The 27,741-nt window shown below is 44.8% G+C and overlaps 1 protein-coding gene across 1 annotated transcript in view; it reads right to left on the bottom strand.

Annotated features, from left to right (window-relative positions):
• The window catches only part of LOC121284686 (adenylate cyclase type 10-like), a 254,061-nt gene that overhangs the window by 188,466 nt on the left and 37,854 nt on the right, over positions 1–27,741 (bottom strand). The window contains exons 10-12 of the mRNA XM_041200243.1: positions 27,558–27,634; positions 23,962–24,151; positions 9,358–9,410 (exon numbers count right to left, since the gene is read on the bottom strand). Of these exons, the coding sequence (XP_041056177.1) occupies positions 9,358–9,410; positions 23,962–24,151; positions 27,558–27,634 (320 nt within the window). The remainder of the gene's footprint in view (positions 1–9,357; positions 9,411–23,961; positions 24,152–27,557; positions 27,635–27,741) is intronic.

Raw genomic sequence — 27,741 nt, 5'->3', positions numbered from 1 at the left:
GGGAAGTGGCCTTAGGCAAGGGAAAAGGCTGCAGGGCATGGGCTGTACTGGGGAAGGGGGTATCTCAGAGTGTGTGCGTGGGCACAAGTTGATCTATGCAAGTGGCCTCAAGATGGTGAGAGCTGAGGAGGCAGCCTCCAGAGGAGTTGAGGCCAGATGGAGATGTGAGAATGTGTGTGAGAGAGTGAGTGGTGACCCTTCACGGGCAGTGAGTGAGATGCCAGTGAATGTGTGATGGCCTTGTGAGTGTGTGAGTTTAGAGTAATGAGATGGTCGCCTTACCCTGGCGGTAAGGATGAGATCATCCATCCTCTATCTGCATTGGATGGCCAACCTCTTCTGTGCAGCATTGGCACTGATCACCACTATCATCGCCAGAGTGGTAATGTTGCTGCCCCTCCTGTGGCCAGAGCAGGGATAGAGGACATCATGGTGGGTCCCTGCAGTGTCCAAAAGGTGCTTGAGAGATGCTTCACTATATTGGGGGGCGGGGGGCACAGTCATCTTGCTTTTCGGGGCCATGTCTTCTGTGCAGTAGTCCTGGGCTGGAAGCACTGAGAGGTGTGTATGTGGATGCACTTTGAATGTGGTGCCCGGTGTGATGAAGCAGCGAGATGAAGGCATAGTGGATGAAAGAGGACCAGTCCGCCATCGAAACAGCATGTTTCCCAGGAATGCATGATTAATGGGGTGGGATTGAGATGATACAGTGTGCAAAGCCGCCATTGCAGCCGGCAGGTAAATGTTCTATTTCCCACCCACTACTATACTTACTGCAAATCTGGGATGATTCCACCCCAGCTTTCAATTCCAGATTTTATTAACTGAATTTAAATTCAACCAATTCTCATGTAATTAGCCTGGGCCTCTGGATTACTAGTCCTATGACATTATCATTTTGCCACCACCTCCCCATAATCCCTTTACCATCTTGGCCTGGGTTGTAGCAGTCTGGGCTGGCTGGCTGACAGGCAACAGCAAGGCCACTGGTGGACTGATGGGGTGGGAGCAGGAATGCTGTCACCCTGAGAGATGACAACAGGTCTGTAATACTTAGAGCTATTGCCTATCTCCCAGGGTAGCACTGGGTGCTGTGACATCTTAGAACCCCCTTTGAACAGCAGTATTCCCAATCATGACGGCAGCAGTCCAAGCTTGCAAGACAGCTATCTGAGCTTCCACTACAGCACTTGGTCCTTTTATGCTAGCTGTTTAAGCTGCAATGGAAGCTGAGACATCAGGCATCAGATGCCATATGATGGTAGGTTCCACAGATGTGCTGATGAAGGTGACCACCCATTCCATGTTAGAAAGGGCATGCTCCAAGGTCCTGTGCCAAGTCAGTGCTAGACTTCCCTATGCCCTTTGATGTTGTATGCAGCTTTCTGACAGGATTTCCAGTTCTCATAGCATCAACATTCTCCTGTAGCCAGCCCCATTAAATTCCCCATCAAATTCAACTGCAGCAGAACTAGTGTGTGACCTTGATATTTGGTAAGCAGGCACCTGTGCTATCCTTTCCTCCTGCCCAGCTTCTATATACTTGTGCCAACTGTCTCATCCACGCAGATGCTGCCTTTAGCCTAGCAGTTAAAATACACACAGTGTCAGCTGTAGGATCGTAATCCCCTCCAACTGGGAAATTTATGGAGTATAAAACACAAACTCATGGACATGTTTTGATCTCATGTCTTGTACCACACAATACAAAACCCAAATTGCAACCAACAGCACTGGGCGGTGCAGCAAGAAGTTAACTGGTACATTCAGTAAAAAGACAGTGGCTCATTAAAAGGGTTTGGACATTGAATGATTGCTATCATGGAACAATGGTACCAGGGAAATGCCATTACCTACTGTTGACTAATGCAATTAACAGATACAATAGCACAAGGAACATGCCATCAATACAAAACAAAAACAGAATTACCTGGAAAAACTCAGCAGGTCTGGCAGCATCGGCGGAGAAGAAAAGAGTTGACGTTTCGAGTCCTCATGACCCTTCGACAGAACTTGAGTTCGAGTCCAGGAAAGAGCTGAAATATAAGCTGGTTTAAGGTGTGTGTGTGGGGGGCGGAGAGATAGAGAGACAGAGAGGTGGAGGGGGTTGGTGTGGTTGTAGCGACAAACAAGCAGTGATAGAAGCAGATCATCAAAAGATGTCAACAACAATAGTACAATAGAACACATAGGTGTTAAAGTTAAAGTTGGTGATATTATCTAAACGAATGTGCTAATTAAGAATGGATGGTAGGGCACTCAAGGTATAGCTCTAGTGGGTTTTTTTTTTTATTTTATATAATGGAAATAGGTGGGAAAAGGAAAATCTTTATAATTTATTGGGAAAAAAAAGAAGGGGGAAACAGAAAGGGGGTGGGGATGGGGGAGGGGACTCACGACCTAAAGTTGTTGAATTCAATATTCAGTCCGGAAGGCTGTAAAGTCCCTAGTCGGAAGATGAGGTGTTGTTCCTCCAGTTTGCGTTGGGCTTCACTGGAACAATGCAGCAAGCCAAGGACAGACATGTGGGCAAGAGAGCAGGGTGGAGTGTTAAAATGGCAAGCGACAGGGAGGTTTGGGTCATTCTTGCGGACAGACCGCAGGTGTTCTGCAAAGCGGTCGCCCAGTTTACGTTTGGTCTCTCCAATGTAGAGGAGACCACATTGGGAGCAACGAATGCAGTAGACTAAGTTGGGGGAAATGCAAGTGAAATGCTGCTTCACTTGAAAGGAGTGTTTGGGTCCTTGGACGGTGAGGAGAGAGGAAGTGAAGGGGCAGGTGTTGCATCTTTTGCGTGGGCAAGGGGTTGTGCCATAGGAGGGGGTTGAGGAGTAGGGGGTGATGGAGGAGTGGACCAGGGTGTCCCGGAGGGAGCGATCCCTACGGAATGCCGATAAGGGGGGTGAAGGGAAGATGTGTTTGGTAGTGGCATCATGCTGGAGTTGGCGGAAATGGCGGAGGATGATCCTTTGAATGCGGAGGCTGGTGGGGTGATAAGTGAGGACAAGGGGGACCCTATCATGTTTCTGGGAGGGAGGAGAAGGAGTGAGGGTGGATGCGCGGGAGATGGGCCGGACACGGTTGAGGGCCCTGTCAACGACCGTGGGTGGAAAACCTCGGTTAAGGAAGAAGGAGGACATGTCAGAGGAACTGTTTTTGAATGTAGCATCATCGGAACAGATGCGACGGAGGCGAAGGAACTGAGAGAATGGGATGGAGTCCTTACAGGAAGTGGGGTGTGAGGAGCTGTAGTCGAGATAGCTGTGGGTGTCGGTGGGTTTGTAATGGATATTGGTGGACAGTCTATCACCAGAGATTGAGACAGAGAGGTCAAGGAAGGGAAGGGAAGTGTCAGAGATGGACCACGTGAAAATGATGGAGGGGTGGAGATTGGAAGCAAAATTAATAAATTTTTCCAAGTCCTGACGAGAGCATGAAGCAGCACCAAAGTAATCATCGATGTACCGGAGAAAGAGTTGTGGAAGGGGGCCGGAGTAGGACTGCAACAAGGAATGTTCCACATACCCCATAAAGAGACAGGCATAGCTGGGGCCCATGCGGGTACCCATAGCCACACCTTTTATTTGGAGGAAGTGAGAGGAGTTGAAGGAGAAATTGTTCAGCGTGAGAACAAGTTCAGCCAGACGGAGGAGAGTAGTGGTGGATGGGGATTGTTCGGGCCTCTGTTCGAGGAAGAAGCTAAGGGCCCTCAGACCATCCTGGTGGGGGATGGAGGTGTAGAGGGATTGGACGTCCATGGTGAAGAGGAAGCGGTAGGGGCCAGGGAACTGGAAATTGTTGATGTGACGTAAGGTGTCAGAGGAATCACGGATGTAGGTGGGAAGGGACTGGACAAGGGGAGAGAGAAGGGAGTCAAGATAACGAGAAATGAGTTCTGTGGGGCAGGAGCAAGCTGAGACGATCGGTCTACCGGGGCAGTTCTGTTTGTGGATTTTGGGTAGGAGATAGAAGCGGGCCGTCCGAGGTTGGGCGACTATCAGGTTGGAAGCTGTGGGAGGGAGATCCCCAGAGGAGATGAGGTCAGTGACAGTCCTGGAAACAGTGGCTTGATGTTCAGTGGTGGGGTCATGGTCCAGGGAGAGGTAGGAGGAAGTGTCTGCGAGTTGACGCTCAGCCTCCGCGTGGTAGAGGTCAGTGCGCCAGACAACAACAGCACCACCCTTGTCAGCAGGTTTGATGACAATGTCAGGGTTGGACCTGAGAGAATGGAGTGCAGTAAGTTCAGAGAGAGACAGGTTAGAATGGGTGAGAGGAGCAGAGAAATTGAGACGACTAATGTCGCGCCGACAGTTCTCAATGAAAAGATCGAGAGAAGGTAAGAATCCAGAGGGAGGGGTCCAGGTGGAGGGAGAATATTGAAGATGGGTAAAAGGATCCGTTGAACTGGGAGAGGACTCCTGCCCAAAGAAGTGAGCCCGGAGACGAAGACGGCGGAAGAAGAGTTCAGTATCATGCCGAGCCCGAAATTCATTGAGGTGAGGGCGTAAGGGTATGAAACTAAGTCCTTTGCTGAGCACTGAACGTTCAGCATCGGAGAGGGGAAGGTCAGGGGGTATAGTGAATACACGGCTGGGGCTGGGATTGGAAGATGGGGTGGGGACGGAGGGACAGGCAGGGGTGGAGGGTCCTAGATGGGTGTTGGTGTCGATGAGTTGTTGGAGCTTGCGTTCCTTAGCACTTGAGAGAAACAGAAAAAGTTTCTTGTTGAGGCGTCGGATGAGCCGAAGAATAAAATGAAACTGGGGGCACGCGCAGCTTTGAAAAAGGGTACGGCGGTGCTGCTGGAGGGAGAGGTCGAGTGTGTTCATATGGCGGCGCATGGCACTGAGAGTGGATTTCAGAATGTGACGGGAACAGCAGTCCGAGAAACGTTTTATGTCCCGGAGATACCTGTAATCCTGGGTGGGTTCGAAACATGAGGGGTGGAATTTCAGTTGAAATCCATGTGGGGTAAGTCGGAGACGGAGACAGTCACTGAGAAAGGAGATATGGCTGTGAAAGCGGGTTTTAGTAAACACCTTGTCAAACACTAGGAGAGAAATGGAAAGCAATGAAGGTGAACAAGGCAACAGAGAAATCCGGAAATCTTGTCGCAGAGAGGAACAGAACTTCTTCAAGGAGGTAGGCATTTCTTGAAGAGAAATCAATACAATACAATCAAGGAATAGTGATACAACTAAGGCTTGCATCACAAACAATAGTACTGGAATCTGGCACTGCAACTATGATTGGTTCCTCTCGAGGAGAGGAATAGAGTCACTCAAACCTTCATCAACCCTTGAGCCAGATGCTGTTACTGTATTGCATCAAAATAGGAGGAGAATTGTTTAAGCAATGTGAGCTGATCATATTCATCTGGGATGTATTTTCCATGGAAAGAATTCTATTGTTCCAGCCAGCGTGAGCTGATCATATTCTGCTTGACTATGTATGGAATAAACTAAGAGTGCTAACTGCTGGACATTGGAACAGCAGGAACAACTGGAAATATGTTTGATATGTTTCAGTTCAATCATTATAAAAAGAAAGGCATACCAGAGTGTGGTTGGCTCCGCAACCGCCCCGCCCACTCCTGCTGAGCTCACCCGCTGACTGAAAAATTCAGGCCCATGACCCACCTACATCCGTGATTCCTCTGACACCCTACATCATATCAACAATTTCCAGTTCTCTGGCCCTAACCGCTTCCTCTTCACCATGGATGCCCAATCCCTCTACACCTCCATCCCCCACCGGGATGGTCTGATCGCTCTTCGTTTCTTCCTCTAACGGAGGCCCGAACAATCCCCATCCACCACTACTCTCCTCCGTCTGGCTGAACTTGTTCTCACACTGAACAATTTCTCCTTAAACTCCTCTCACTTCCTTCAAATAAAAGGCATGGCTATGGGTACCCGCATGGGCCCCAGTTATGCCTGTCTCTTTATGGGGTATGTGGAACATTCCTTGTTCCAGTCCTATTCCGGACCCCTCCCACAACTCATTCTCTGGTACATCGATGATTGCTTCGGTGCTGCTTCATGCTCTCGTCTGGACCTGGAAAAATTTATTAATTTTGCTCCCAATTTCCACCCCTCCATCATGTTCATATGGTCCATCCCTGACACTTCCCTTCCGTTCCTTGGCCGCTCTGTCTCAATTTCTCGTGATAGACTGTCCACCAATATTCATTACAAGCCTACCGACTCCCAAAGCTACCTCGACTACAGCTCCTCACACCCCACTTCCTGTAAGGACTCTATCCCATTCTCTCAGTTCCTTCCCCTCCGTCGCATCTGTTCTGATGATGCCACTTTCAAAAACAGTTCTTCCGACATGTCTTCCTTCTTCCTTGACCGAGGTTTTCCACCCACGGTGGTTGACCGGGCCCTCAACCGTGTCCAGCCCATCTCCCGCGCATTCACCCTCACACCTTCCTCTCCCTCCCAGAACCATGATAGGGTCCCCCTTGTCCTCACTTATCACCCCACCAACCTCCATATTCAAAGGATTATCCTCCGCCATTTCCGCCAAATCCAGCATGATGCCACCACCAAACACATTTTCCCTTCACCCCCACGGCGACATTCCGTAGGGATCGTTCCCTCCGGGACACCCTGGTCCACTCCTCCATCACCCCCTACACTTCAACCCCCTCCCACGGCACCTTCCTATGCAACCGCAGAAGGTGCAACACCTGCCCTTTTACTTTCCCTCTCTTCACCGTCCAAGGGCCCAAACACTCCTTTCAAGTGAAGCAGCATTTCACTTGCACTTCCCTCAATTTAGTCCACTGCATTCGCTGCTCCCAATACGGTTTCCTCTACATTGGAGAGACCAAACGCAGACTGCATGACCGCATTGCGGAACACCTTCGATCTGTCCGCAAGCATGACCCAGACCTCCCTGTTGCTTGTTATTTCAACACTCCACCCTGCTCTCATGCCCACATGCCCGTCCTTGGCCTGCTGCATTGTTCCAGTGAATCTCACCGCAAACTGGAGGAACAGCACCTCATCTTCCGACTAGACACTTTACAGCCTTCCAGACTGAATATTGACTTCAACAATTTTAGATCATGAACTCTCTCCTCCATCCCCACCCCCTTTCCGATCCCCCTTTTTTCCAATAATTTATATTGATTTTTCTTTTCCCACTTATTTCCATTATTTTTAAATGTATTTCCATCCATTGTTTTATCTCTGCCTTTTAGCCTATTTCGATCCCTTCCCCCCACCCCACCCCACTAGGGCTATCTGTACCTTTATTATCACATTCCTTAGATAATATCACCAGCTTCAACACCTCTTTGTCCTTTTGTCTATGACATCTTTTGGTTATCTCCACCTTTCACTGGCCCTCTATCCAGCTCTACCTGTCCCACCCCCACTTTAAACCAGCTTATATTTCACCTCTTTTCTATTTTTCCTTAGTTCTGTTGAAGAGTCATACGGACTCGAAACATTAACTGTATTCCTCTCCGCACATGCTGTCAGACCTGCTGAGATTTTCCAGGTATTTTTGTTTTTGTCTCAGAGTTAGCACCCTAACAATGAGGGCTGAACAGAAACCAATTCTTGCTGAGTAGGTATGAAGAAATCATCCATTATCTCCTTGATAAAGCAATGACTTTCAGCTTTAAGCCATTCTGGGTGGCAGCACTGATCATGTGATCAAAACCAGCTGGCGATACTGGGTTTTTATCTTAAGACCCAGTAAGATCTGGGTAGTTTGCAGAGAACACGACAAGCCACAGCAGGTGCAGAAAAGGCTGTATCTTCTTTGTCTTTAACAATTGGAGGCTGTAAAACCTAAAAAGCCTTCCAGCCTGCTTCCTAAATCCAAGTCCACCTGTAAAGAAATTGGACCACCCAATACGAAAAGCACAAGTGCCTAACTTTGCAACCTGCTCAACATTCATATTTTCGAGGGAACCCTGCAATAATCTTGGTAACTGACTACAGCTCTCTGAGCTCATCTAATATTGGCAGTAAATAACATGAAAAGGTGTATTTTTTTTTACCGGGCCTGCAATGACGGTTCTCCTACAATGAGCTAGATATGTGAACTATGAACTATTCTTTTGGTTTACAACTTGTAGAAGGGTGATGTAGCTTTAGACTTTTGGGTGAATGAGTGAAAAAATAATCCTCTTTATTTAAACCCACAAACCCTTGCTGCTGTTATTCAAATTGACTGCATACTCAAGGGGACAAAGAGATACACACACACACACACACACACACACACACACACACACAAACACACACACACACACACACACACACACACACACACACTTACTAGCAAAATAAATTATATATGCTTTCAAATGGCACAACCATTATCAAATGAAATTCCTGCATGGTTTCTCCTAGTTAACAGCTGTAACTTTGGTGTAAGATCGGCAAAATCCCAAAGGAACTGTAAATGGCTGCTTCTGAAATTATCAGAAGAACTCTGCAAAAAATTACTCCAGAAACATTAAGGATTAAATGACTTATTTCCTGAATGTGTAATTCTGGGTGTAGAACCTTGCTACTGGAAGATCATATCAGGAATTGCAAATGCATTACCCATGATCTTCCATTCATTAAATTTTCTTGACTTTAATGGATAAGAGAAATGTGGGAACACCATTTGCATTTTCACAATATGGGTTACAGATGGGAAGAGTTAATTACCAGATGTTTGCAATGTGAAAATCAGATCTTAACTTTCATGCTATTTACTGCTAACATTAATCCCCGGTCATGTTCATTCACTAAATGCTGGTGCCAATGCATTTCACAATTTGATACATTAGGATTATGCCAACATTTCTCCCGTTTATGGAAATTCAATTCCTCTCCAACACTGGGGCATTGAAATATGTAGCATTTATGATCACAATGAAAACGACAGGTATAACTTTCCCTTTAAGATACGGTGATAGACACTGCCATGACCATATATGTCCCTTTTGTTGAAGAATATTGGTTACAAATTATTTTTTTAGCATGGTAATACATTTTAAAATTGCTCTGATATTTTACTTTATTATTTTTCCTAAATCACAAGGATGCAATGCATATTTCATCTGGAGAAATATTCATGTAATATGCAATAAAGCATTATTTTATTTATGCATTTAAATAAGTTGGTTGCGGGTCTGAAATAACAAAAGAAGCAGCAGCTTGGCATAATGTAAAACCAGGAAAATTTGAAAAACAAGTTTGCTGTTTGAATGTAAATGTAACAAATATTTTAAGAATTTATTTCTTCATCAATACTTAGTAATATCCTAAAAGTCAATATCCAAATGTGTTATGTATATGGTACATCTATGGTTATCTAATGAGATTAATGTAAACTCACCTAGAAGAGGATAATCTTCTGTTTCAACAGAAATTCGAGGCTTCCCAAGTATTCTGAGGAAAAGTACAGATATGATCTCTCAACTGATTATTAGTATTAAAATATAAACTTCGAGCTATAAACCATTGATAAAACTAGCAGACCAATGCCTTGAAATTTGATCACGTGCAGAAATAAGCTCTGGGCACACATCATTGTAATGACTCAAACAGCATATAATAATTATTCTGCCTTATTATTACAATAACGTAGGTGAGCAACCAGTGATACCTGCAAGACTCATTTGCTGCACAGCTATTTAGGAGGGTTGTGGGTGGGGGAGAGGGCTGCTCTTGTGTATCGACTGTCACTTAAAGCCAGCCAGAATCTTTGAAAGGGGTGGCGTATTCTGGCTTCAGACATCAAAGAAGAACTTCCTTTGAAGAAATGGCTAAAGGAGAAAGTCACTGATTACCAAGTTTCTCCAATGCTAAACAAAAACAGAATTACCTGGAAAAACTCAGCAGGTCTGGCAGCATCGGCAGAGAAGAAAAGAGTTGACGTTTCGAGTCCTCATGACCCTTCCACAGAACAGAGTCATGAGGATTCGAAACGTCAACTCTTTTCTTCTCCGCCGATGCTGCCAGACCTGCTGAGTTTTTCCAGGTAATTCTGTTTATGTTTTGGATTTCCAACATCCGCTGTTTTTTGTTTTTATCTCCAATGCTAACTTGGAGGCCCTTATGCAAGGAGTGGAAAGGAGGAGAGACATCCTCTCTTATCCAGGGGTAGGATGCCTTTCAGGCAACTACTTTACTATTTTTAAAATATATTATTTTATGGGATATGGCATTTCTGGCTAGGCTAGCATTTATTTCCAATCCCTAATTGCCCTTGAGAAGGTGGTGGTGAGCTGCTTTCTTGAACCACTGCAGCCCACCTGGGTGTAGGTTACACCCACAGTGCTGTTAGGAAGGGATTTTCAAGATTTTAAGCCAGTGACAGTGAAGGAACGGCGATATAGTTCCAAGTAAGGATGTGTGGCTAGGAGGGGAGCTTGCAGGTGGTGTGTTCCCATGTGTCTGCTGCCTTTGCCCTTCTAGGTGGTAGAGGATGTAGGTTTGAAAGGAGCTACCGAAGGAGCCTTGGTGATTTGCTGCAATGCATCTTGTAGATGGTACACACTGCTGCCACACTGCCTTGTTGGTGGAGTGGGGACTGAATGTTTAAGGAGGTGGATGTGATGCCAATCATGTGGGCTGCCTTATACCAGATGGTGTCAAGTTTCTTCAGCGTTGTTGGAGCTAAACTCATCCAGGCAAATGGAGAGTATTGAAATTATTCGGTGTATTGACCTGTGACCTGTAGATGTAGACAGGCTATGGAGAGTCACAAGATGAGTTACTCACTGCAGAATTTCCAGCCTCTTAACTGCTCTTCTAGTCACAGTGTTTAAATGACTGGTCCAATTAAGTTTATGGTCAATGGTAGCCCCTAGGATGTTGATAGGCAGGGATTCAGCAATGGTAGTGCCATTTAACATCAAGGGGAGAAGGTCAGATTCTCTCTTGTTGGAGATGGTCATTGCCTGGTACTTGTGCTGTGCAAATGTTACTTGTCACTTATCAGCCCGTGCATGAATGTTGTCCAGGTCTTGCTGCATATGGGCTCAGCCTGCTTCAGTATCTGAGGAATCATGAATGGTGCTGAACATTGAGCAATCATCAGTGAACATTCCCACTTCTGCCCCAATGATGGAGGCAAGGTGATTGATGAAACAGCTGAGGGTAGTTGGGCCTAGGACACTATCCTAAGGAAAGACCAGGGACTGAGATGATTGACTTCCTGCAACCACAATCATTTTCCTTAGTGCTACATATGACTCCAACCAGTGGAGAGCTATCCCCCTGATTCCCAGCAGCTCCAGTTTTGCTTGGGCTCCTTAACAGGTGGAGGATGTTGTCGAGCATCTCAATGCCAAGCACAGCTGCAAGAAATGTAATGACCTGGCTAGGATTGTTAAGGTATGTTGCTCTGATACTCTCTGCTCACAGCTGCGACAGTGAAGGCACTCACAGGACTCCTGTCCCTGACTTGCTTTCACAAAGACACAAGAAATAGGAGCAGAAGTGAGCCATTTGGCTCGTCAAGCCTGCTCCACCATTCAATACGCTCATGGTGGATCTTGGGCTTCAACAAAATTTTCCCACCTGCTCCCCATTTCATTTAATTCCTTGCAGGACCAACAATCTGTCTGTTGCAGTCCTAAATGTTTCAGCGATGGAGCATTCGCAACCCTCTGGGGCAGAGAATTCCAAACATTCACAGCCCTTTGAATGAAGTAATTCCACCTCATCTCAGTCATAAATGATTGACCCTTTATCCTGAGACTGTGCCCCCATTTTTCAGACTTCCCAACTGGTGGAACCAATCTCTTAACGTTTACCCTATCAAACCCCTTAGAATTTTGCAGGTTTCAATTAGATCACCAATAATTCTTCTAAACTCCAGGGAATGTAAGCCCCATTCACTTAGCCTTTCATTCTCGTACAACCCCCTCATCCCAGGGGCCAATCTAGTGATCATTTGCTCTATAGCCTCCAATCTATGAATATCTTTTCTTAAATGTGGGGACAAAAACTATGCATACTATTCTAGATATGGTCTCACAAAAACTCTGTACAATTGTAGCAAGACCTCTTTATTCTTATACTGGTCCAGATGAAGGGAAGAGAAAGCAAGGCCACTATTATATATTTTTAGTAAATCATTAGAAAAAGATGTAGTGCCAGAACACTGCAGATAGCTAACATTATAGCTATATTTAAAAATGATCACAGAATTATGCAGATTGTTCAGATTAACATTAGCAGTGGAAAAAATAATGGTATCCCTACTAAAGGAGAAAATAGAAAAACATCTAGAAACAAAAAAAACTCACAATGAATAATCAACATGAATCTCAAAAGGGAAACTCTTGCTTGACCAACTTCACTGAATTCTTTGAAGAGGTAATAAAGTAGACAAACATATTGTAGTGGATGCAATATATCTAGATTTTCAATAGGCCTTTAACCAGGTACCACACAATAGATTAATGAATAAAAGTTAGAGCACGTGGTGCCAAGGGACAAGTAGCAAAATAAATTGCCTGCTGGCTGAAAGACAGAAATGACAGTGAAGCTGTGGTAGCTACACTAGCAGCAGAAGGTGAGAAATGGGGTCTGGTAAGGACCCATGCTGGGAACACCATTGTTCACAATTTAAATCAATAATTTAGGCTTTGGAATCAAATTGGGGTAGTCAACAATGAGAACAGCAACAGATTAAAAAAAAAGATATTAACAAACTTGCAGAATGGACATGTAATTGAAAAATGAATTTCAACATGTGGAGTATTTAATTAAGGAGGTTGCATATTATTTGGGATGTAAGAATCTAAATGAGTTTAAGGAGAATGGCTCTTTGATGTGCTGCAATCTGAGACTTCTGGCACCTAGAGGAACTGTTGGAGTCTTGCCTACTCTTCCTCCTCTTCTTGCCCTCCACCTATGCCAGTTGCATAAAGGTTAAGAAATACAGTAACCTTGATAGCTACAGGTAACATATGTAGTTCAAAATGTGACTGAAGAAAGTGACATAGATCGAAGGCAGCCTCCTTTGCCAAGCATCAGACATTGCTCCTTGGTAAAACTGAGATAGCAGAAACATTCGCTGAATAGCTGCCATACAAATGGCCTCCTGCGCAGCGCCCTTCTCTTTCTCCCTCTTTTGGCAGGTACTCTTGCTCTCTGTTATCTTCCTTGCTGTTTCCCTTCCTCCTGCAGCCTTAAAAGCAGTCCTACCAGACTACCCATGACAGCAGAGTTTTAAAAAAGTTTTAAAAGAAGAATTTTAAAAATTACAAATAAAGATTTTTTAAATGTTATAAACATGTCTCCTCTTGTGACTCTGTCACATGAGTAGGGACATGTTAAAAATTAAATTTTAAAAATTTTATTTTTATTTGCTTTTGGAAACCTCAACCAGCCTGCCAACTGTAAGGTTAATTTTCTTTTCAATGGCCTTAATAGGCCTTTTAATTGTTGGTGGGTGTGCTGCCATTTCCCAAGTGCACCCGCTGACCGAAATACCATGCGCCTGCACATTGACATCAGTATGCTCACCTGACATCAACGCATGTCATTTTACACTTGAGCAGATCAAGCGCGTGCCTACCTGCCCGCCAAGGTAAAAATTCTGCCCGCTGTCACAAACATGCACTGTTACAAAGACATACTGTCACACACATAGTCACTTACACTGTCACATATAGAATCACAGAATTGCTATGGTGCAGAAGGAGGCCATTCGGCCCATCATGTCGGCACCAGCTGTCTGAACATTTTCTGAAGGATTTTCCCCTCAGCAATTTGGGTGCGGGGCCCGCTCGCCGAGGGGAAATGACACGGGGTGACATGGGGAGGAATCCCCAATGTCATCCTGGTCCATTTAAATCTTCAGGAAGGTGGGCAGACAGCGAAACCAATTAAGGCCATTGATAGGACAATTAACCTTGTTAAAGACCCTGCCTGTCCAAGCTTTAGGCTGGCGGGCAGGCCAGGACCCCCAGCGGGCTCCAGATTATTCATAAAACTTCATCCACTGGTGGGATGAAGTTTCCTGTCTCTTTTTAAAAAATTTAAGAAACCTAATGTATTTCTTATTAACATGTCCCATCTCGTATGACATTGTCACGTGAGGGGGAACATGTTAATAATTTTAATATTTCTATATTTTCTTACTTTCTTACCTGTCAGTAAACTCCCTGAGACAGCACTTTGCTTCAGGGAGCAATGCGCTCTTTCACATTCTTTGACAGTTGGGGATTCCCTCCCCCTACACAGGAAATGTCAGGCAGGCCGCTGGGCAGGTCTTAATTGGCCCGCCCATTCAAAATGGCGGCGGGCCCCTTTTTGGCGGCAGGGTCAGCTGCCCACCCGCCGCCAAGCCAGTGGGGCCCGTTCGCCCATCGAGGGCTAAATTCTGCCCTTTAGCTTAGTGCCAATCTCCTGCCTTTTCCCCATAACCCTGCACTTTGTTTCTATTTAAATAATCATCCAATGCTCTCTTGAATGTCTCATTTGAACCTACCTCCACCACACTTCCAGATAGTGCATTCCAAACCGTAACTACACGCTGTGTAAAAAAAGTTTTTTCTTAGTTCGCATTTGCTTTTTTTGAAAAACACTTGAAAACTGTGATAAAAACAAAAAAACTGCGGATGCTGTGCCCACTGGTTCACGATCCATTTATGAGTGGGAACAGTTTCTCCCTATCTACTCTGTCCAGACCCCTCATGATTTTGAAAACTTCTATCAAGTCTCCTCATAACCTTCTCCTCTCCAATCTTTCCTTATAACTGAAGTGTCTCATCACTGGAACCATTCTCGTAAACCTCTTCTGCACTCTCTTCAATGCGTTCACATCCTTCCTATATTGTGGTGGCCAGAACTGTACACAAACTCCAACTGAGGTCTAACTAGTGTCTTATATAAGTTCATCAAAACCTCCCTGCTTTTGTACTCTATGCCCCTATTAATGAAGCTTAGAATACTGTTTGCTTTAGAGACAACTCTCTATGCTTCAGAAACAACCTGTCCTGCCACTTTTGATGACTTATGTACATATACACCCAGGTCTCTTTGCTCTTGCACACCCTTTAGAATAGTATCCTTTATTTTGTACTGTCTCTCTGTGTTCTTTGTACCGAAGTTTATCACCTCACACTTCCAAAAGGCATTCGATAGAGTGCCACATAACAGACTTGTGAGGAAAGTTATAGGTCATGGAATAAAAGGGACAGTAGAAATGTAGACAATTCTCCGCATTGAACTTCATCTGCCACTTATCTGCCCAGTCCACTAATGTGTCAATGTCCTTTTGAAGTTCTGCACTGCCCTGCTCATAGTTTACAATTTTTCCAAGTTTTGTGTTGTCTGCAAACTTTATTGTCCCCTGTACACCAAGATCTAGACCATTAATATATACATCAGGAAAAGTAAGGGTCCCAATACCAACCCCTGGGGAACTTCACTACAAACCTTCTTCCAGTCCAAAAAATATCCATTAACCATTACTCTCTGTTTCCTATTCCTCGGCCAATTTTATATCCACATTGCTATTTCCCCTTTTATTTCATGACTTGTAACTTTCCTCACAAGTCTGTTGCGTGACACTGTATCGAACACCTTTTGGAAGTCCTTATCCACCACATTAACGGCCTTTCCCTCATCAACCATCTCTGTGACCTCTTCAAAAAACTCCAGCAAGTTAGTTAGACATGATTTTGCTTTAACAAATCCATGCTGACTATTCCAAATTAATCCACATTTTTCCATGTGACTATAAATTCTATCCAGAATAATTGTTTCTAAAAGTTTCCCCACCACCAAAGTTAAACTGATTGGTCTGTAACTGTTGGGCAGATCTTTACAACCTTTTTTAAACAAGGGCATAGTGTTTGCAATTCTCTAGTCCTCCAGCACCTCCCCCAAATGCAGGGAACATGGAAAGATTATTGCCAGTGCCTCTGCAATTTCCACTCTCACTTCCTTTAACATTCTTGGATAGATCTCATCCGGTCCCGATGCCTTATCAACTTTAAGTACCAACAGCTTATCCAATACTTCCTCCTTATCAATTTTAAATCCTTTTAGTGACTGAGTTTCCTCCGCTGTCACCATGGCCTGGGCAGCATCTACCTCGTTGGTCAAGAAAGAAGCAAAGTATTCATTTAACATCTCAGTCATGACTCTTGCCTCAATGTGTAAATCCCCTTTTTGGTCCCTAATAGGCCCTACTCCTCCTTTCACCTCCCTTTTACCATTGATATGCTTATAGAATATTTTGGGATTTCCTTTTATGTTAGCTGTTAGTCTTTTTTCATAATCCCTCTTTGCTTCTCGTATTTGTTTTTTCCCATCCCTTCTGAACCTTCTGTATTCAGCTTGGTTCTCAATTGTATTGGCTACCTGACACCTGTTGTAAGCACATTTTTCTTCTTTAACTTAATTTCTACCTCCTATGTCATCCAAGAAGCTCTGGATTTGTTTGTCCTACCCTTCCCTTTTGAGGGAACATACCCTGACTGTGCCCTAACCATCTACTCTTTGAAGGTAGCACATTGTTCAGCTGCTGTTTTTCCCACCAACCTTTCATTCCAGTCTATCTGGCCCAGCTCCGTTCTTGCCCCATTCAAGTCCACTCTCTGCCAGTTGATTATTCTTACCCTGGATTGACCAATGTCATCCTAAACCTTATGATACAATGATCACTGTCTCCTAAATGTTCTCCCACTGTCACTTGATCTACTTGGCCCACCTCATTCCCAAGAACCAGGTCTAGCAGTGCCTCTTTTCTTGTTGGTGTGGACACATGCTGCTGTAGGAAATCCTCGTGAACACAATCTAGGAACACTTGTCCCTCACTGCCCCTTACACTACCACTATCCCAGTCTATATACAGGTAATTATTACTACTCTATGATGTTTACACCTGGCTGTAATTTCCTTGCAGATTTGTTACTCTATATCCTTCCCACTAGCTGGTGGTCTATATATTACACTGAGCAATGTAATTGCACTCTTCTTATTCCTTAGCTGTAGCCAAATCAATTCTGTCCTTGAATCCTCTGACACATCCTCTTTCTCCAGTACTGCAATACTCTCCTTAACCAAAAACACTACCCCTCCTCTTTTTTTCCCTTCCCTATCTTTTCTGAACACTTTGTAACCAGGAATATTTAACACCCAGATCTGTCCTTCCTTAAGCCAAGTCTCCGTTATCGCCACAACATCATAATCCCACAAGGTAACCTGTGCCTGTAACTCCCCAACTTTATTAACTATACTCCTTGCATTCACATATGTGCAATGTAACCCTGATTTTAACTTCATAACTTGCTCCCTTACTCCAATGCCATCTATTTACTTACCATTCTCTATTTTAGTGCTATCTGCCTCCCCCAACATTCCGTGCACCCTGGTATTACTTTCTAATGTTCTCTCCTTGTTCCCACACCCCTGCTGAGTTAGTTTAAACCCTCCCCTACTAGCACTAGCAATGAACTCAGACCCAGCTCTGTTCAGATGCAACCCATCTGGCTTGTACAGGTGCCATCTCCCTTAGAGCCAGTCCCGGTGTCCCAGAAATCTAAAGCCTTCCCTCCTGCACCATCTTTCCAGCTATTCATCCATCTGTCTTAGCTTTCTATTTTTGTACTCACTTGCACTGGCAGTAATCTGGAGATTACTACTTTAGCGGTCCAGTTTGCTCATTTTCTACCTAGCTCCCTAAATTCCAATTGCAGGACCACATCCCCCTTCCTACCTATGTCGTTATTGCCAATGTGGACCATGACCTCTGGCTGTTCACCCTCTACCACAAGAATGTCCTGCAGCTGTTCTGTGACATCCTTGACCCTAGCATCAGTGAGACAACAAACCACCCTGGAGTCACATTGACGGCCGCAGAAATGCCCGTCTGTTCCCCTAACTAAAGGACCCCTTATGAGTACTGCCTTTCTGCTCTTCTTCCTCACCTCCTGTACAGCTGGGCCACCCTTGGTGCCACAGGCTTGACTCTTGCTGCACTCCTCCAAGAATCCATCTCCTTCACCAATATCCAGAATGGAAAACCGGTTAGTGAGCAGAACCTCTGGAGACTCCTGCACTGCTTGCCTGCTTCTCTTGGACTGCCTGGTGGTCACCCATTCCCTATCTGTCTGCTTGCCCCTAACTTGTGTTGTGACCACCTCTCTGAACGTGCTATCCACATAATTCTCTGCCTCACGGATGCATCTCAGTGACTCCAGCCGCTGCTCAAGCTCTGAAACAAGAAGCTCAAGCTTGTGCAGCCGGTGACACTTCCTGCACATGGGCTCATCTAGGTCACGAGAAGTGTCCATGACTCCCCACATGCCACAAGATGAGCATTCTACTTGACTAAGCTGTCCTGCCATGCCTTAACCTTAAACTTTTAAATCACTTTATTTACTTTAACTTTTAGTTACTTTTACTTACTTTAACTTACTTTAACCTTACTCTTGTACTATTAACTATAAACTAGAGATTAGTAGAAGGTAGAAATTCCTCACCCTTACTCAGACATCAGCTCCCTCTCCTGTGCCTATAAATTCTTACTTTCCCAATTCTTACTTTTCAAATTTAGAAATTTACGCTTTTTAAAATTACTGAGGTTGAAACACAGTCCCAAACAGCAGCTGCTCAAGAACCAATCAACTCACGAATTTCCTGTGATGTCACTTTCACACCTTTTCTCAAATACAACGAGCAACCCAGGAAGGGTGCTCCCACGAAGGTCCGATTCCTCTCGCCCTTGGAAGGTAAGACTGTCTCTCCTCTCGCGCTGTTTTCAATCTGCCGACTGTCTCTCCTTTCACGCTGTTTTCAATCTCCCGACTGCCTCTCCTTTGCACTGTTTTCAATCTCCCGACTGTCTCACCTCTCGCGCTGTTTTCAATCTCCCGACTGTCTCTCCTCTCGTGCTGTTTTCAATCTCCACAATCCCCATAATCTCCATTTTAAGTAGGTGACCCCTTATTCTGAAAACATGGCTCCTAATTCTAGATTCACCCAGGAGAGGAAACATCCTCTCAGAATCTACCCTGTTGAGTGCCTTCAGAATCTTTTGTTTTAATAAGATCACCTCTCATTCTTATAAACTCCAATGAGGACAGGCACAAGATGCTCATCCTTTCCTCATTAGACAATCCAGGAATCAACCCAGTGAACCTTCTCTAAACTTCCTTCAATGCAAGTATTTCCCTCCTTAAATGAGGAGACCAAAATTGTACACAGTGTTCCAGGTGTGGCCTCACCAGCTCCCTGTACAGATGTAGCAAGACTTTCTTACTTTTGTACTCTATCCCCCTTACATTAAGAGCCAACATTCTATTTGCCTTCCTAATTGCTTGCTGTACCTGCATGCTAACTTTTGTGATTCATGTACGAGGATACCCAGATCCCTCTGTACTGCAACATTCTATAATCTCTCTCCATTTAAATACTCGTTTGCTCTTCTATTCTTCCCACCAAAGTGGATGATTTCACATTTTTCCACATTATACTCCATCTACTAAATTTTTGTCCACTCACCCAACCTATTTATATCCCTTTGCAAATTCTTTGTGTCCTTCTCACGACTTGCATTTCCACTTATCTTTGTATTTTTAGCAAATTTGGCTGCAATTCACACAAGTCCCTTCATCCAAGTTGTTAATATAGGTTGTGAATAGTCAAGGTCGAAGCACTGATCCCTGTGGCATCCAACTTGTTCCAATTGCCAACCTGAAAATGACCCATTTATCCTTACTCTCTTCTTCTTGTTAGCTAGCCAGTCCTCTATCCATGCTAATACATTACCTCTGAGGCCATGAAATCTTATCTTCAGCAGTCACCTTTTATGTGGCATCTCCTTGAATGCCTTTGGAAATGCAAACACAGAACATTTGCTGGATTTCTTTTATCCACCCTGTGCATTACATCCTGAAAGAACGCTAATAAATTTGTCAAACATGATTTCCCTTTCATAAAACCATGTTGATTGATTGTATTATGATTTTCTAATTGTCCTGATACTACTTCCTGAAGACACAGTGGCAATGATGGGAGGAAGGGGGTGGATAGGTGCACAAGGGACCAAAGTTGGAGCAATTCACAATTTTACAAGGGCTAGAAGAGGTTACAGAGATAAGGAGAGGCAAAGTCATGGAGGAATTCCAAAATGTAGGGCAGAAACATCCCAGACTTGCACTAAGTGCGGTAGCTGACAGATAAAACAACGCTTTACCTACCGGCTACAATGGTGGCTTCTCGCACCATACCGTCCCAAACCCGCCACATTAATTATGCATTCCTGGGAAACACACAGTTTCCATGGCGGGTGAGCTCTCATTCACAGGCCACACCATTACCTCACCGCTTCATCATGCTGGGCATCATATTTAAAGTGCAACCATGCACACACCTCTCAGTGTTTCCAACCCACAACTACTGCATGGAAGACATGGCCCTGAAAGGCAAGACTGCAGCCCCCAGGTTCAATGACACATTCCACGAGCACCTTTTGGATGCAGTGGATGCTCGCCGTGATGTCCTCTACCCCTACTCTGGCCGCAGGATGGGCAGCAACATCACCAATCTTGCTTGAGAGGTGGTGGCAGCGGTGGTCAGCGCCAACACCCTGCAAAAGAGGATAGCCACCCAATGCCGCAAGAGGATGAATGATCTCCTCCATTCCTCCAGGGTAAGTCACTCTTCTCATCACTCTCAACTCACACACTCACAAAACTACCATACATCCACGGGGGCCTCACTCACTGCCAGTTCATGGGACATCACCATTCACTCCTTCACACTACACTCACCGTCATTGTCCTCATCCTGTCCATGGGACTACTTACCACCCACACATGCCAGGCATGCTTATCATCCAGCCTGACAGACATCCTGCTTACATTCTTTCCATCTCTATTCATATAGGACAAGCTGGCATACAAGAGAGAGAGAGAGGTTGCTTACTGGTGGAGGAATGCCTGAAATCAAGGTCCTCACAGACTTTGAAAACAGAGCCATCCAGCAAGAATCTGGACCAAATCAGTGCTGACAGTGAGGTTGATGATGCTCTACCAAGTGAGGATCCAACAGTGCAACATCCATTAGACAACCTTGCTGTGAGTGATGTGTCATGTTTCACAGGCCTTTGCCATGCACTAATTATCTCTCCCCGCTTTTGCTGGCACATCTGGGAAACAGCCAAGAGAATCCACAACCCAGGGCCTCCAATCAAGCCCGAGGGAAGCCCAGAAGAGGACTCCACTGAAAACCTTCATGAAGACCCATCACAGCGCTCATCCACACCCTCCACCAGTGCAGAGACACGCACCTCAGTGGGACCTAGCTTTACAGTAGCCTCAGGATCACAATCTGGTGAGAACATCACGCTTTCTGATCTACAGCAGGCAGCAAGGACTTCCCAATGTCTAGCACTTGGAGGACTGCTGGAGGCCAGAAATTTGCTGAGTCCAAGTCAGATGACGAGCCTCTGGGTTTGGTCATGTCACAGTTGCTGCAGCTGCAAAGGCAAGCTCGGGCACATCAGGAAAGGATGTCCGCTGCAGTCCTCACATTGCAAGGCACAACTGAGGAGTCTGGCTGCCTTCAGGCTGAGGTGATAATGCCGGCATGCCAATACACCGAGGTCAACACTGGTAGGACGGCAGCTGCCATGAAGACCTTGATCCAGGACGTCACTCCTGCATGCCATAGCTGACATCCAACATTGTGAACATGAGAGGGGTGCTGGGCAGCTCAATCTCATTCCAGCTTCCCATTCTCCTCAAGGAGTCAGCTAGGGGACCTCAGGCACCCATACGGAGGAGGATCAGCAGGCGTACACCCCAGGGCAATCCAACCAGGTGAATCCGTGTGTGTCCGGCCCATCCGAAACCCCTCCTACAGTGACCTCAGCAGCTCCAGCTCCACAGGCTGAGGAGGGTGCCACTGCCACACAGCAGGACTCCGAAAGCAGTCCAGGACCCTCCAGGTCTCGGCCCTCCATAAAACGCTCACCAAGGTCATCACAGACAACAGGGCGGAGCAATCAGCTGCCTCCACCTCCACTGTGAACATCCAGGGAGCATCAAGATGTAGCAGCAGAGTTAGGAAAATTAAGATGTATTTGCACAGCCTGCGCATGGGTGTTAATCATTTATACATAATATTCACTATTGTAAATAAACTACCAAGAATGTCTCCCTGCCTATGGCTCCTTGTTCTGAGGAGCAGTGCTATTGTCACTCAGATGTGAAACCTTTCTGCATAAGATAAAGGCAGGTGTCTCAGTCCAGAGCCTCTTTCCTGTGCCTTCAGGCCAAAGTGATGGTCCAGCCTCACACGCCCTGGACAAATTATAGATGCCTGCACCTCGATGGTTCTTGTCATTGCTGCCAGAATGTCATGGGCAGGCATCACCAAATTCCATCATTCTTTCACAGGCGTAGACATTCTCCTAACACACACTGTACAGCTGCACTGTTAACTTGAACCATGGGGGGACTGGTCCAAACTGAGATGATGGCATTGTAAGGGGCTGTGAGCGCCTCCACCAGTGACTGCTCCACAGTCAGCTTTAACAAGGAGATTGTACAACGTCCAACTGCTCTGCAGTCCACTAAAATGCTCATTAGTTTGCAATCTGTGCCCAAGTTGTGAAAAGCTCTGGAGCACTTGGTGGCGCTTGCATGCCTCCGCGTTACTTGAGTAGGCAGATAAGCTAAAGGCCCAACACCACGTATGCCAATGTGGCTGTGTCTGAACTCTCTCAGCTGCAGATGAATGCTCACTTTATACAAGGTTTCCCTAATGTGTGGCCGCTTCCCTGCCCCACACCCCGCACGTGCTTGTGTGCTACCTTCAACCGCAGGGCAGCCCTTGCCCCCACCCCCAAGTCACCTCAACTGCAGGGCAGCCTTTGCCCCCACCCCCATGTCACCTCAACTGCAAGGCAGCCCTTGCCCCCACTCCTCCAATGCGCCTCAATCTTGAAGCCCAACAGGCGATCCTGGTGAGCGTTGTGCAATATTACTGTGCACTTCCCCTCAAAGTGCAGCCCACCAAGTGCATGCCTTTTATATGCTGTTGTGAAAAACGTCGGCATGATGTGGGCGGACGATCCTGCGGGGGGATGATTCCGATGGGCTACCCTTATAATGACATGCAAATATATTACAATGAGGTTCCTGACGTACGATGTTGGGAAACCAAGCTCGCCATCAATAGGCTGAGCGGACGATCGCAAACTGGTTTCACAATGCAGTGAAACCGATTTTTGGCCTTCTCGCCAAGTTGTTTGCTCACGCCGCCAACCATGCCCAACGTCAGCGGGCATGGACGATTCCGCCCATAGATTAAAATATTAAAGTTGAGGCACTAATCGACCGAGAGCTAAAGCAAATCAGCAAGCACAGGGGTGATGAGCATAAAGGACTTCATGCAAGTTAGGAGTTGGACAGCAGAGTTTTAGTTGAATTCAGCTTTTTAGGCGGTGAGAAAGGGGACACAGTGGAATAGTCAAGCCTGGTAGTAACAAGACCTTGAGTTATGGTTCTGGAAGCAGTTGGGGCTGAGACAGGGTAGAGACAGGGTAGAGGTCAAAGTAAATGGTCTTGGTAATGCAGATGATTATGGGAATCGTAGCTTAGCTCAGGACCAAATGGAGTCAGAGTTGTCTAGAAACAAGTTAAAATAATGGCAGCATTTACAAATCACTGTCAAACTTTTGCATTGACTTGATTTGATATATCACCAAAGATTAATGTTTCTTTGTTTTTCTCAGGCTTTGCTGAAAGACAGTATATTGTATTTCCTGGGAAAAATAGCAAAGGCAGCTTTTATACTATATACAGTTTACAGTTTCTCCAGCTATTCCATCTAACTTTACAAATATTTATATAGCACTAAGCAGAAACCATTAATCTCTCAGCTCTTAAGACAATCAAACTCATAAGAAGAGTAAAATATTTTGTTTAGACTAGGGATTTTCTCACTCGAGAGTTTTACTTACTTCTGGTGCTTCTTGGAGAGGTACTGGTAAATGGTACCTGGGTTTGCCACACCTTTCATACTTCGTTTAGGAAGTTCAATAAAGTAGGAAGAAGGCATCTTGGCATGATAGTGCGTCTCTTCATCACAGGAAACCACACCAGGATAGGTCATCATCAGCCGTGCTGCCAAGTTAACTTTTCGACCAATCACTTTTCAATTATAAGTAACATAAGAAAGAACTCAAAACAGTTGTTACTGTACATTTTACATAGTAAATCTTATAGTTTATTTCATTTTTAAAAATATATTCAATCATGAGACGTGAGCATCATTGACTCAGCCACCATTTACTGCCCATTCCTAATCGCCTTATTCACAAGGCAATTTTTAAGAGTCAGCCACATTGCTGTGGGTCTGGAGTCACATGTAAGGAGGGCAGATTTCTTTCCTTAAAGGACATTAGTGAACCAGTTGATTTTTTTTTACATGGTCACCATTAGATTTTCAATTCCAGGGGCAGAAATTTCTCCCCATTGGGGGGGTTGTGTGGGGGTGGGTGGGGGCATGTGGCCCCCGGGTCCGCTCCACCATTTTATGTGGGCGGGCTAATTAAGGCCCACCCAGCGCGACATACGCCTGGAAGCATTGCAAGCTCCATGTGCGGGTGGGGAGGCAGGAGGCATTCCCTGAGTCGGGGTCTGCGCTCTTTCGCGCATGCCTGTGAAAGAGCGCAGAAATCTCCCTGAGACACAGAGGTACCTCAGAGATTAGTTTAAGGTTTAAAAGTTTAAATAAAGAAAATAAAATATTTTAAGGCATGTCCCCTCAGGCGGCTGCATCACATGAGTTGGGATATGTCAAGGAACATTAATAAAAACAATTTATTTAATTTATAAACCCTTCATGCAACCTCATCCCGCTCAGCTGATAACTTTAATTGATATTTAAATGGCCTTAATAGGCCTTTGACAGTTCGGCAGGTGCACAGCCGACTTGGGTGTGTGCCCGCCGAACTTAAAGTCTGAATGATGCGCCATGACATCAGGGCGCATGCCCAATGTCACCGCGCTTCACTTTAGCCGGCAGTGAGCGGGTCCGGGCCCCACCCCCCACCCTCGCCGGTCCAAAAATTCTTCCCCAGATTTTTTTTATTGAATTCAAATTCCACCATCTGCCGTGACAGAACTTGAACCCAGATCCCCGAAGCCTTATCCAGGCTCCCTGGATTACTAGTCCAGCGACAATACCACTACATCATCACCTCCCCTCCTTATAGTTGATTTAATAGATTGGTGTGTTCTGATTTGTCACCTTGCAGCCATTGGTGAATTCCATTGATATACAGCTCTAGACATAAAATAATTTGGAAGCTGAGAGTTATTTGAATGGAAGTTTTTGTAATGAAAATTATTATCTGGATCAAAAGTGTTTCTAAAATTCAGAGGGGAACCAGTTGTTTACAGTTATTCTTGAGATTTGCAGTTCCAACAGCAGGAACAAAACTTACTGTGATATACAGGATAGATTGCTCAAAGTTAAAAATTAACGCTTTATCAGGTATATGTCTCATTGAAGAATACCTCACCAAGTTCATTGTTCAGTTCCCAAAGCAGAAAATAACATTGAAAATCATTGATTTAAACAAAAAAAGTACTTGACCAAACTTATTCACAACTGTAATAAATGAAAAGTTAAAAATCACAGCAATATTGGAAAAGTAAAAGCCAGATGTAGACAATAAATACATTGTTTCCAAATAAAAACATCTAAAATGCTTGTATCCCTTTCTAGCAGCTTATAAGTAGGTTACAGAGGGAACATTGCTTCTAGAGGTGAAGAAAAGCATAAATTTCAGGCCATAAGAAAATCCCTGAGCTTTATAAGCTTTGGTGAAAAAACAGGCCATCTTGAGGTTGTTCTTGAGAAATATATACTACAGTAAACAATGTGTTATTAATCTCACCTTTACCATTGATCAGATTCTCAGATATCCTCAATTTCAGCAGTGATAGCAGATAGTATTGAATTGTAAGCGAAATTGGGTGGATTGGCCAATCTAATATGCCTATTTTACAAGTTGCCAAAGTTGAAAGATGTAAGCCCATCATATGGGGTTGATTTTAATCTTTAATTGGCTGACTAGTAGCCTGACTATTCCAGGAGCAAGAAGAATGGAGCCATTTTAAGAACTAGATTTCATCTCAATTGGCAGCAGTAAGCTGCCTAACCTAAATGGGCATCTTGATGCAGCTCTTCAGGTTCAGGCCTGCCTGGGCCACCAGAATGGCAGGAAAGTAGTTTAGTGGTATGCCCCAAACATGTGGGGGATTGGGCAAGGAGCTCAGAGCAGTAGTTGTCCAGATTATTTTTGTGAAGTACAGGAGGAACACTCCTGTTCCTCCTGGCCCTGCAATAACAATCAAAACAATTATACTTTCAGGGCAGTATCACCAGTGAAACTGGGTTGAAGAGTGCACAGAACGCACTCTGGTGATTTCCATCCATAAATGGCAATGTACGTTGGAAGATCCTGATTTGCAGGCTGAAAGAGGCCTACTATGTGAAACAGCCAGCCACCTCAGCCACCCAGTGTTAGGCCCCTGAAAAAGGCAGAGCATATTGGAAAGGTAATATATACCCCATTATGAGGCGCCTAGTGCCCCATTAAAACTAAATTGAGGAAGCTTAAAATTTCTGTCCCATCACCTTCACACCGGTCTCCGAGGTTACAGGAGGTGAGCATGTGCCAAAATTGGAAACCCGACGGCGATTTTGAAATTAACAAGCGCTTCTTAACCAAATTGTATGCAATTTTTCATTGCCCACTCCATTTTGCATAGGGGTCGAAGAAGAGACCAGCAAGTGAGACCTCTGGGAGTCACTGGCTGCATATAGCAGCAGAGTCTGCTGGTGAAGGTGGCAGCATTTATATTCATTTATTCACAGTTTTGAGCCTGCTATATGAAATAAAGAGAGATTGCGAGGGCAGGGGAGCCTTTAAATTAGTAGCCGTGACCGATTTTCTTTCATGGCATAATCACTCCCCTGCCTGACGTCTCGGCAAATGCTGATTGGGTACAGAGCCCGCCCATTCACAATGCTAATTGGCAGCCTTCCTGCAGGTTGGCCGCTAACTGGCCATCTGATGTGTGATTCACTGTGCTGAGATGCCAGGCACGGGAGAACCATTCACTTTCAGTTCCACCTCCCTCACCCTGTCAAAAAACCATCAAATCCAGCAAATGGAATTATTTATAAGTGAGATATTAACATGAGCTTAGCTTTTTATTACAAAATATCTCATTTTCAATCAAGCACTTTTATTAACAGGAATGTTTTAATTCAAAATTGAATGAACAGGTGCAATTTCCCAGTTTTTTCTGCTTTAATTTCTGATTTCCAGCATCTGTCATTTTGCCTTTCATCTCACAATGAAGACACAGTGTTCTGATTCCATACACTACTCAGTTAACAATAAAAAGGGTGAATTCTTCACGTTAATTTGTTTTACATTTAAAAGTGGTATTATGTAATGGAAAACAGAAAATTGAGTGTAAACACAAAACCTGCCAATGTGGCTAGTAAATATAATTTCCAAATTACACTTCTGTTTACCTGTATATTCATGGCGTAGAGGATGCCCAACCACTCCACAGAATAGAGGACCAGTTGAAACACCAATAGATGCTACACTGAAAGCATAGGAAAATATAATAGGTAATATTTTGACCAGTACCTTAAAAGTTCCAACTGAATGGCCTGTAACTTCTAGTGGAGTGGCAATTGAACGGATTGCTAC

Source organism: Carcharodon carcharias, chromosome 12 (assembly GCF_017639515.1).
Source record: "Carcharodon carcharias isolate sCarCar2 chromosome 12, sCarCar2.pri, whole genome shotgun sequence".
NCBI classification, from domain to species: domain Eukaryota; kingdom Metazoa; phylum Chordata; class Chondrichthyes; order Lamniformes; family Lamnidae; genus Carcharodon; species Carcharodon carcharias.
Note: the sequence above shows the minus strand (reverse complement) of the source record. Positions and strands in the feature narration are given on the sequence as shown.